The sequence below is a fragment of the Xyrauchen texanus genome, chromosome 32 (assembly GCF_025860055.1).
Source record: "Xyrauchen texanus isolate HMW12.3.18 chromosome 32, RBS_HiC_50CHRs, whole genome shotgun sequence".
In the NCBI taxonomy this organism is placed as follows: Eukaryota; Metazoa; Chordata; class Actinopteri; order Cypriniformes; family Catostomidae; genus Xyrauchen; species Xyrauchen texanus.
The window spans coordinates 8,359,861-8,372,232 of NC_068307.1; the positions used below are offsets into that span (position 1 = coordinate 8,359,861).

The 12,372-nt window shown below is 38.2% G+C and overlaps 1 protein-coding gene across 4 annotated transcripts in view; it reads left to right on the top strand.

Moving 5' to 3' along the window:
- The window catches only part of LOC127626064 (pleckstrin homology domain-containing family G member 5-like), an 88,529-nt gene that overhangs the window by 39,067 nt on the left and 37,090 nt on the right, over positions 1-12,372 (top strand). For 3 of the 4 annotated variants that reach the window (XR_007968398.1, XM_052101603.1, XM_052101604.1), the window contains exons 1-6: positions 1,770-2,037; positions 5,982-6,123; positions 6,394-6,493; positions 8,139-8,199; positions 10,339-10,430; positions 10,575-10,711. Coding sequence is in view for 3 of the 4 variants with exons in the window: in XM_052101603.1 (XP_051957563.1) it covers positions 6,081-6,123; positions 6,394-6,493; positions 8,139-8,199; positions 10,339-10,430; positions 10,575-10,711 (433 nt within the window). In the remaining variant the exon portion in view is untranslated. Of the gene's footprint in view, positions 1-1,769; positions 2,038-5,981; positions 6,124-6,393; positions 6,494-8,138; positions 8,200-10,338; positions 10,431-10,574; positions 10,712-12,372 lie in introns of those variants that run through there. The other variant, XM_052101605.1, reaches the window with a different exon arrangement.

A 12,372-nucleotide genomic window follows, 5' to 3' on the forward strand; every position in this document is an offset into this window, starting at 1 on the left:
ATCTCAACATTCAAAGAAATAAAACAGAATAGACACAAAACATCAATGAATGTATACTTGTCATTTGATCCACAAATGCACATTAAATGCTTCACAAGGCAATTTTATGTTTAATTGGGAACATTTTAATTTGTTTGCACACACAAACTGTTCTTTATTTGTACAAATAGCTGCACTTTCATTTAGTAATTAATTACACAGACACAAGTAAAAAGACATTTAAATAAGGCTAACAACATACATTTGTGAATTTTCCCCAAATTGGTGGGTTGATGTGCCCTTAAGGATGAATTAAGGCCTTATTTATTGGTACTTGTTTCTGTGTGGGTTGGTCATGGTAAAAACAGCGAAACAAAAGTCTAAAAATTCAAACAAATAAAACAGAATAGACACAAAAACATGAATGCACATGTGTCACTTGATCCACAAATGCACGTTCAGTTCTTCACAAGGCCAATTTGTGTTTAGTTTGGAACACCTTAATTTGGTTAGACACGCAAATTGTGTTCTATTTATAAAAAAGGGAACATTTGTTTTCAAAAATATGTCTCTATTTGTACAAATAGGTGCACATTAATTTAATTCTGAATTTTACAGTCACAAGTTGAAAGACATTTGTGTGGATAGTAAGATGCATGTATGACATTTATCAAATTGATGGATAAGTGTTTTCACATTTGTGAATAATTTTGATACTATATTCTTCCCATAAACCACAAATCTATTAATCTCTGTCTGAGACACAGACTCTGTGTCTTGTCTATTTGTACATATTTCCTCACGAGTGTCATCCACATAAACTGCTGAACCCATATAATTTTGTTTTCTTTTATTTGGAAGGAAACAGAAAGCTTGAATATGTTCGCTACAAAAAAATGTTTAATCGTGAATGACTGCGTTTCTCCTGATCTACCAATACAGATGCAGGTTTTCACAGATTTTTATTTTCGTGTTTATTTTCTATGAGCTGAAAGGGATACTTACCTCATTGTCATGGCAATGGTTCACGCTGAAGTTAGATTACGTCAGAGTCTATTGGAAAATCATACCAGACTACTCAAACATTCCAAGACCCATCAAGCGCTGAATGAACATGTTGAATCTGTGAAAAATATGCCAATGAATTCCTACAAATGCCAACAGGGTGAACCCACTAATCCGAACAAACTTTTGTTGGCTTTGTTGGCATTTGATGGGATAGTGTGAATTGGCCTTTAGCCTTTGGGAAACAACTAATGTTACTTGAATTGGTGCTATTTTATTGCATTTCTATCTTATCCTGTTGAAGATTTTTGCTTGCAAAATGTTAATAAAGCATTTTATTGAAATTTATTGTTTGTTTTCTTTCCTAAGATATATAATAAATGCATTTTGACAGGAATGTCTTTTAGCATTTTCAAAATCTGCGATAAATCGCGATTAACTACAAAAATTGTGTGATTATTTCCTATTAAAACAATTAATTAAACTGACAACACTAGCTGATACAGTAAACATATAAAGTATTTTTACAGTCTATCACTATTGTTCATGTGTAAATTTGTCTAAATACTAGGGTTTACGGTTTTTAATCACTATATACTGTATGTTAAATTACACAATTTAAAAATAGTACATGGCGCAAGAGAAAGCAACAAGTGAGGGAGAGCATTTTCTAAGGTTGGTTTTGCTCTCAGCAAAATCAGTGGGATCTGGGTGTGGCAGGAAAACCACAGCTCTGATTCTCATTAAACCTTCTTTTCAACCTGGAAGTCTGTACACACAGCTGCTGTCTGTCTGAATCACCTTTACCAGATACACACACAGACTCTGAGCCAGGTCAGCATTCAGAAGCAGCCAGTAAGAGAGGAAGGAAGCAGGGGAAGTGAAAGAGGGGAGAGAGGGAGAGCAAGAAAGGGGGGAGTATTGCACGGTCGAAGGCTGGATTTGTCCCGGAACGCTACACTGTTCTTTGCCATTCTAGTGTGGACCAGAGAGAAGTCGACACTTCAGTGGGAAGAGAGACGTGTACACATATGCGTGTGATACCAGCATCAGGTGTGTGTTTTGAATGTATTATTGCAGGGTGGGAGCTATGGTGGATTTATGATTGTTATTGAAAAGTCTCTGAGCTACGTGAAGTGGAGTGCTTTTCTCCACAGATATCCAAAAGTTCTCGGAGAAATGAGGCATAGCCAAGCTGATGATAGTTATAGCGCTCTCTCTCTCTCTCTCTCTCTCTCGCGCTCTCTCACTCTCTCTCTCTCTCCTCTCTCACTAACTCGTTTTTCTGTAGTTCTTATTTGTAGCTTATGCAGCTTATTTAATCTGTGGAACACAAAAGGAGACATTAGGCAGTATGTTAGTCTCAGTCACCGTTTACTTTCATTGCATCTTTTTTCCATACAATGAAAGTGAGTGGTGAATGAACTTTCGTTCTGCACATCTTCTTTTGTGTTCTGCATTAAAGCAAGTCATTTTGGGTGTATAATCCCTTTAAATGTTTCCATAAAGTATAGCTGCATTACTTCAATGTTTTTTTATTCACAGTTAGAGTTTGCTTTATAATTTTCTACTACAATTATAGGACTTGGTAGATATTGCACACTATGGCCCTTTTAATCATGTTTCTTGGGTAAATGCTCTAAAATGACATTTAAATGTGGGTGTGCACTGGTGTGAGATTGCTTGAGTTCTGGTCAGGTCCTTATAACAGAGAGAGAGAACAATGATTGACTTTTTTTTAGTCCTCTTTAGACCCGTTGGAAGTGATGCCACAAGGCAATCACAAGCTGCAGTTATTAATGTTGCTCAACATACTCTTTTGGAGGTCATGTGGGGGAAAATTAGAGAGGCAATTTGCTCTCACAAGGCCTTGTTAACCCTTGCAGCTAATGATCACAAACAGCTAAGACAAAACATTCTAATGTAAGATGTTAGTGTTAAATTTTTGCTAAATATTTTGGAAATGTTTAATTTAATTTCAAATACTGGGCTCATTTACTTTTTTATTTTATTATTATTTTTATTTTTTTTACATTTTTATATAATATGTATTATGACAATATGTTGGCCATTGCTCTGCCTGTTCTCAACATATTAGCTTCCGACACCAAGCTAATCAGTGTTCTCAGATATTTATGTGGTTAGATTGAATATGTCTCATCCTCATGTCATCTGTGTGACATCATGTCATGTGTATGACTTTCTTTCTTATGCAGAACACAAACGTTTTTAGAAGAATATCTAAGTGAATGGGGTCCAAAACTTTGAAGCTCCAAAAGCACATAAAGGCAGAATTAAAGTAATTCATAAGACTCCAGTGGTTTAATCCATGTCTTCTGAAGTGATCTAATTGCTTTTGGGTGAGAACAGACCAAAATACACTCACCTAAAGGATTATTAGGAACACCATACTAATACTGTGTTTGACCCCCTTTCACCTTCAGAACTGCCTTAATTCTACGTGGCATTGATTCAACAAGGTGCTGAAAGCATTCTTTAGAAATGTTGGCCCATATTGATAGGATAGCATCTTGCAGTTGATGGAGATTTGTGGGATGCACATCCAGGGCACGAAGCTCCCGTTCCACCACATCCCAAAGATGCTCTATTGGGTTGAGATCTGGTGACTGTGGGGGCCATTTTAGTACAGTGAACTCATTGTCATGTTCAAGAAACCAATTTGAAATGATTCGAGCTTTGTGACATGGTGTATTATCCTGCTGGAAGTAGCCATCAGAGGATGGGTACATGGTGGCCATAAAGGGATGGACATGGTCAAAAACAATGCTCAGGTAGGCAGTGGCATTTAAACGATGCCCAATTGGCACTAAGGGGCCTAAAGTGTGCCAAGAAAACATCCCCCACCCCATTACACCACCACCACCACCAGCCTGCACAGTGGTAACAAGGCATGATGGATCCATGTTCTCATTCTGTTTACGCCAAATTCTGACTCTACCATCTGAATGTCTCAACAGAAATCGAGACTCATCAGACCAGGCAACATTTTTCCAGTCTTCAACTGTCCAATTTTGGTGAGCTCTTGCAAATTATAGCATCTTTTTTTCCTATTTGTAGTGGAGATGAGTGGTACCCGTTGGGGTCTTCTGCTGTTGTAGCCCATCCGCCTCAAGGTTGTGCGTGTTGTGGCTTCACAAATGCTTTGCTGCATACCTCGGTTGTAACGAGTGTTTATTTCAGGCAAAGTTGCTCTTCTATCAGCTTGAATCAGTCGGCCCATTCTCCTCTGACCTCTAGCATCAACAAGGCATTTTCGCCCACAGGACTGCCGCATACTGGATGTTTTTCCCTTTTCACACCATTCTTTGTAAACTGTAGAAATGGTTGTGTGTGAAAATCCCAGTAACTGAGCAGATTGTGAAATACTCAGACCAGCCCGTCTGGCACCAACAACCATGCCACGCTCAAAATTGCTTAAATCACCTTTCTTTCCCATTCTGACATTCAGTTTGGAGTTCAGGAGATTGTCTTGACCAGGACCACACCCCTAAATGCATTGAAGCAACTGCCCTGTGATTGGTTGATTAGATAATTGCATTAATGAGAAATTGAACAGGTGTTCCTAATAATCCTTTAGGTGAGTGTATAACTCCTTTTGATTAAATGAACAAAACATTCGATTTTACACAGATATGTATGTATGGCCCTATAGAAATATATTCACATGGCTGTTGATAGGAGGCCAAGCTGGGTTACTTTTCCTCACCCCATTCCACCTGATTTTGGGCTCATACCTAAAACAAGTTTATATCCCTTATTGAGTAACTGTGTATGTAATGCATTGAGTATGCATTCATTTTGAAGACAGGAACCAATTGCATTGGTTTCTGCTCTCAGAGTGTATCTCCTGGTTTTGAAGTTAGTTTCTCCTTAATGTAACTCATTGCAAATGCATTTGAAGTAACAAGACAAATGGAAAATAGAATAAAATATATTCCAAATAGGATAAACTAACAGTTTGACTTGGCATTAGTTTCTCTTATTTATTTATCTTGAAATATAACTTATAAGCAGCAGTCTGGATTCGCTCTTTCACTTTTTAGACAGCTGGAAGCTATATTGGGAAAATTATATAATCGATCACAAAGTTAAGTCTTCACATTTTCAATTATTATGATTCATTTTCAATTTGTGATTATATAATCTCTATGAAATCTGATCATTTTACTGGTGCTTTTATAAAATATTTTGTTTGCTTTTTTTTCCATCGTCTTGCTTACTTCTTGAGGTTTTGTCTCAGAAAGTTCTCAGTCACTTCGTCACTCTATTGGCATCCAAGAGATGCATTTATTTTGGCACCTTGAGAGGTTTTGGCTTGTAATTGTGTATGTGTGCTTGTGTGTGAGTGGAGGAGATATTTTGAGCGAATTAGATCCTGGGCTTGATCTATTTCTCCTCCTTATAGACGGAGTGCTAAATCAAGCTTCTGAATATCTCACTTTTTTGTCATGCTTGTATCCCATGAACTTTCTTTTCATTTTTGTCAACAGTACTTTGATGGAATCGTACTTTTTACACTTTCATATTGCGGCTCGCTTTCATGGTGCTCTGTTTGAGAGTTAGCTGCTTCAGTTGTACAGCATATCAAGAGAACAATAGCAGGAAGCACACAAGTAGGAGGCCTAAACCCTTTTTCTCTTTTTCCACACTTTTACCTTCTGCTGCTAGCCTTACTTGCATATAATTGCATAGAAACGTTACATGGGAAGAAAACTGATTGATGCGAACAGTTGGATTTCAGTTTACATTTATGCATTTAGCAAATGTACCTTTATCCAAAGTGACATGCAGTGCATTCAAGGTATTTGTTTTATTACTTTTTGTTTCCCTGGGAATCTAACCCATGACTAGGTGCTAGTGCCATGTGCTACCAGTTGAACTACCGGTACAACTGGCTCTTGCTGTTGATGCAGCAAATGGATTTTACACAGCAATGCATTTTCAATTTTACAATTTGTTTATAACTTATTCTTCAGGTTTGTCACCACCCCTCGTGTCAGGGCCTTAGAGACGGCAGACCACTTCACCTCTGCGAGTCATGTGACTCAAACTGCCACCCCGTCGCCCGTGACGGCATGCTGTTTGACAGGCACCCACGATTTGACCTGCAGCCACAAGGTTAATAAGCCCTAATTATTGTCTCTTTCTGTTCTCTGCCAAAATGGCTGGTGTTCAGTCAAACAATTGTAATGCAGTTGCACAGTGTCACTACAAAGACACCTTAAAAAAAGTGTACAAATACAATGAATATAAATGCTAATTTAAAACAGTTCAAATTCAGCTATCCTTGAGGAAAGTATGACACTCAGCACTGAATGTGTGTTGTTTAATAACTATTACTAGCTTCTGGCAGGATGTAAGTGTTGCCTCACTTCCTCTCCTCCACAGGTTCCATTCTGGCCCGGAACGTGTCCACTCGTTCCTGTCCGCCTCGCACCGGTCCCCCCTCTGACGTGGTGGACGGAGAGGAGGGGTGCTCTGACCTAGGGTCAGTTTTTAGTTTTTTTACATCTATCCCTACGTTCTTCCATTCATTATGGATATGTCACGGTCCTGTCACTCTGTCAGGTTGGGTTTTTGTCTGAAGGGGCTGTGACATCATCATCCCATGTCTGTGTTTCTTGTGCTGTCTTTGTGTGAGTACACATGTCCGGGTGTGTGTGTGTGTTACTGCCGTGCGATCTTTGGTGATGTCATGGTACCGTCACACTAGCAGGCTGGGTTTTGGTCTGATGTGGTTGTGACATCGAGTTACTGCCGTGTGTGCTTTGGTTGGTCTTGTTCATGTCTGGAGCATGAAGTGTCTGGATCCTGACTTTCTGTCTAGTTTGGTTTTGGTTGGTGTCAGGATCCAGACACTCATGCTCCATGTTCTGTTTGTTTTGTTCCAATAATGTGACGTATTCTCCCTCATGTGTTTCAGGTACTGCTGGCATGAGGAATCAGCGTTTCCATGGGAAACTTGATTGTTTCCATGGGAACACTGATCATGCCAACTTTCAGCTGGCGGGTGGTACCTGTCCCTTGTTTGTTGCCCACTTACTTTAACCCCACTCTGTGCCAGTGTCTTTGCTGGATTTTTGTGTGCTATCATTATAGAAAGCTGTTTGGTGTGAAGTAACTTACTCTCTGCCTAGTTGGTCCTGTCTCGTGTATCTGTTTGGTTTTCCGTCTCTGCACGCATGTAGGGGGTGTGGTTACCTTCCAGTTTGCTGTATGATTATTCTCAGTACTCACAACATTTCAATGGAGGATTTCTCATCTCAGCCTGCATGTCTGGAGTGTGGTTACCTTTCAGTCTGCTGTGCACTTGTTCTCTGCACCTACAACTCTTCAAAAGGAGGATTCCTCATGGATCTGCTCCTGACTACCACATCACATATACTTGCCAACAAACACACTCTTCACAGAGGATTCCTTACGGATCTGCTCACTGCATGGCCATGGCACGCATGCATCAACAAACACCTATCTCCTGCTTACTGCAGCAGGTGCCGGGTTCTCCACTATTTGCCAGCCCAGTTTAAGTTACAATTTATTGTTAATAAATCCTTTCAACTGTTCCTCTGGTCTTGGGTATCTTTGTTTCGCTTTCTTATAGGGTACACATTTGGGATTTGATAATGAAGCCTGTTTACTTTCCAGTGGCGTCATCTGCAGGATAACATCTGGAATGTGATAATCTGTTGCTTTTAACCACCAAACCTCTTTAGTATATGGAATAAAACTGAGTATATATCTGAACAAGCTCTTGCTTGAGCAAGTTGGCGCCGTTGTTAGTGAATTGGTACAAACTGTGTTTTGGCCAGCTGCTTGAAACGTTGTGAATTAAGAAATTAATTGAATTTGAAAGACTGAGTAGCATTAGTTTACGACATAGTCTGACATTTGCTCATTAAGGATATGGGGGGATATTCACTAAGAATGAATTGCACTCGCTGATTGCGTCGTTTGTTTTTTATTCACTAAGGGAAATTATGCAAACAGGTTAATGATAAAAAGTTGTGAATAAGACTGACATTTTTACCATGTGTAAAAGTGTCTCAAATGTTTATTGAATTTGCCCCACGGTCAGTTGTTGTCATACTGTACCTTTCGATTCAAGCTATTTTTGTCTTGGTTTTGTTTCTCAGGGATCGAAAGAGTGGAGGAATGAGACAGGTAAAGAAGAAGACCAGACGGCGATACACAGATGTAAGAAAATAATTTGTATTCAGATTTTTGTTAACTCTGCATTTCTGTCTGTGCCTGTCCAATTATTTATATTTGAAGGAATACATGTGTATTCATCATAGTGTCTGTTCTAAAACCTAGTGAGCTGCCTCTCTGTCTTCTGCCTACATAGACAGCTGTCTACTATGGCAGCATCCTAACTAAAGTGGAGCCTACTAAGAGATTGATTTTTAATGCTTTTCATAGCCTGCAACTTCACAAGTCATTCTAATAGTGCTCCTTATGTGCTGCGCACCGGAGACTCGACTCACAACTGATTTACATACAGGTGACACGCAAGAAACGATGTAATGATCTTATGAGCCTCAATATACATAGCACTCACACATTCAGTGCTGGGTTGTAGGGGATTACTTGTAATATATCGTCATAACTAGACTGGACTACTGTAACTCTCTCATTGCAGGCCTTCCTGCATGTGCAACCTTTGCAAATGATCCAGAATGCAGCAGCACGTCTGGTCTTTAATGAACCAAAGAGAGCGCATGTTACACCACTCTTTGTCTCTCTCCACTGGCTGCTGGTTGATGCACGCATTAAATTCAAGGCTCTGATGCTGGCATATAAAACAGTCACTGGGTCTGCTCCAGCATACCTAAAATAATTTATGCAGAGCTACACTCCTGCCAGAAGCCTGCGGTCGGCTAAGGAACGTCGCCTTGTTGTACAACACAAAGAGGCACCAAAGCACTTTCCCGGACTCTCAGTTTCATTATAACACGTTGGTGGAATGACCTTCCCAACTCCATCCGTGAAGCTGACTCACTCTCTGTCTTCAAATAATGGCTAAAAATATATCTTCTCCAAGAGCACTTAACCAGTCACTAAAATATATATATATATATATATATATATATATATATATATAATAAATGATGTAAATAGATGTAAATATAATAAATAAAATATAATAAATAAAATAATTTACACTTAAATCTGTTTTGAATGTTATTCTGATGCTAGTAAAACTTTGTAGTATGGCACTTTTTGTACAAATGCCTCCTTAAGATGATTCGCTATTGTTTTCCTATTTTGTAAGTCACTTTGGATAAAAGAGTCTGCCAAATGAATAAATGTAAATGTAAATTGGATTATGTAATCAAATTACAAAAAGCAAACATTTGAAAATGCTCATAAGCTGATTACTTACTTTATGGATTACATGATTACATACATTTTTAATCAGGCAATGTCAGTAAATTATTCATAATTTATTGATCCCTCTAATTAATCTTTTTAAATATTGCACATTTTCCATTCTAAATAAGCCTACAGCACATACAAACCCGACACTAGCCACCAACCATAATTACAATGAAAAAATGTTCTTTTAGACTTTTGAGACTTTATTTTGTGACATTGATTCATAAATTGTTGTGTGATCATCGCACCCTGAACCAGTAGAGCGCAGTGATTCCATTTCTTTGATTGCATGACATTGGTTCACAAATATAATTGGTCTGATATGTTATCACACACTGATGGCGTTTGTAATGCTTACTGAAGAAAGAATTTTTAAGTGCCTTAAAAACAAAATTAGCAAGTAAAACACTCACAATCACCATAACAATTCTCATATTTTCATCCATTAAGTTTTCTTTCTTAATTACTTTACATTTTCACAGCATTATGTCAAAATGTTTCAAGTTTATCCTACTCAAATCCATCTGACATGACTGTAAATAAACAAGAATTAGGTCAGAAGTATTCCAAAAGCAATCCGATTAGATTACTTTAAAAATATAATCCAAGACATTGTTTTTTTCCCTCCCATTTTTTGTCATTTTATTTGTAATCTGTACCAGATTCTGGGATTGCCTACCCTGGGAAGGATACATATAATGCTTCCTTGGAACTTGGCCAAAACTAGATATTTAGGAGGTAGCTTAATTAAGATACCAACCTTTTCTGGCAGCCTTTTCATAAGGAACGCATGCCAATGATCCCTTGAAATGTTGCCTCTAGAGGCAGCTAGTTTTTGGAACATACCCATAGTCTGTATTTGTGTTAACTGATGTATTGTCATGCATTTGGATAGAAAAAGTAGCTATAACCTGTTTGCTTTAAAACACAAGGTGATTGTATTTGTCACTCTTATAGGACCCCAGCAAGGAGTGCTTCACTCTGAAGTTTGACCTAAATATTGATGTCAGCATGGAGATTGTCCCAGCTGTGAAGAAGAAAACTTTAAGGTGGTTTTGTGGTCTTCTGGGAACCCCAAATCAGCTGTGTTTAGAAACAAGCATTTGTGGGCATTCTCAACTGAACAAAAATTGAAACCAACCATTAAACATGTAAAAGTGCATTAATGACCTGTTAGCTGCTTTGTGTTTCAGAGAAGTCCTGGGAGCCGTGTTTGAGAGAAAAGGCATTGAGCTATCACGAGTCAACCTGTTTCTTGATCAGTCCAACACCCCACTTTCACTGGGATTTGAAGCCTACCGCTTTGGTGGCCACTACCTCAGAGTACGAGGTAATGACCTGCAGTCTTCCACGCGTTATAGTTTGAACTCAATAATCAATATTTGGTCTGTTAATCAAATTAGTTTAACGTAATTATTAGAACATCAGATATCTTCCACTTATTTTATAGATACTCAGTGGCATCTCAGGATCATTATTTAGTGTGGGATCATTATAATAGATGCTATGCCCCTCAATGACCTAGTACTTATAAAATGAAAACAAGTATGACTGCTAAAAATAGACCATGACAGAAATTTTACAGAGAGTGATGAATAAAGACATTTTTGGGCAACTTCTAAACATGAAACCACACAAACATTCCTGTAAAGGGAACAATGGAAAGGAGGAGGCGAGAACCGGCTTGACAATATAAATTATATTTTAATGAGAACTTAAACCAAAAGACACAAACACACACATATGTCGGACAGCTACCCGTAAACACGTTCTCTCTCTCGCACCACCATCTGCAGTCTGCCTTTATCCCTCTCGGAGGCTTGATTAGCCTGATAAGGGGCCAGGTGTGTAAAATCACGAACCAGCCCCACCCTCCACACTGTCACAATTCCTAATAATTTAATCTCAGCACATAACACCATTAAGACGTACACATCCACGTCAAAAAGCTCAAGTGATTGTGAAAGTAAGCCACAAATATGCAAATTGTCAAAGGGTGTGCATGTTATCTCACTTACAGGAATTAACATCATAACAATACTAATCAAAATGACACACTCACAATATTTAGCATTCATTGATATCTAATACAAACCAATGCATCAACAACAAAACACCTCAGTGCAATTGTATACAATTCAATGAAATGATCCAACCAACAGCACATAAAAAAACAAATTGCTTTTAAAACTTACCAAGTTCACTAAGCAGGTCTGCAGTCCAGAACGGTAACTTCCGATGCTCATGCCAACAGCTGACATAAATATGATCAAAGCTTTTGATTGGCTCATGGGCAAAATCAAACTAGCCCCTCAGGCCATCGTTGAATGCTCATTGCACATGCACATGATGTTCTCCAGATCTCCGTTGATTAACATTGAGGATGAAGGGCTAGCCCCACACATAGCAAATGACTATTAAATGGCTTTTATGCAACATACCTTAATAATAATAGAATTTCTCAAAAGAATGTATATTTTTTCTTGTATAATGGACATAAAACACTTAAGTTGCAGAAAATATATTACAAACTTAAAACAGCACCACCCCTCTTGCATCTAATGTAGAGGCGCGGCTGTAGATACTGTATAAATGGATAAAGCACCTAGCAACAGTGAAGGAAAATGTATTGGACATTTTACTGTAAATAGGTTATCATACATTCATTGGCACTGTAAAAAATAACTAAATTCCGGTTCTTCCTCCAGTTTCTTGTTTTTATTTTTTATTTCACCTTAAATGACTAAATGAAAATCGTAGTGCTATATAGCCTCAGTCTGAGATGTATTTTGAGAGTTTGAATAAGTGATTTGGTTGTTCTCAATGCAGCATCTTAAAGATGAAGTATGTAATTTCAGCGACACTAGTGGCACCGAACGGAATTGCAAAAATAAACAATGTTTTCAAAACAGCTTTCCGAAGATGTAATGCTAGTAATTCAGAGGCTAATATACAGTGTTAAATGCTTTGTCGACATTTGTATTTATCAAC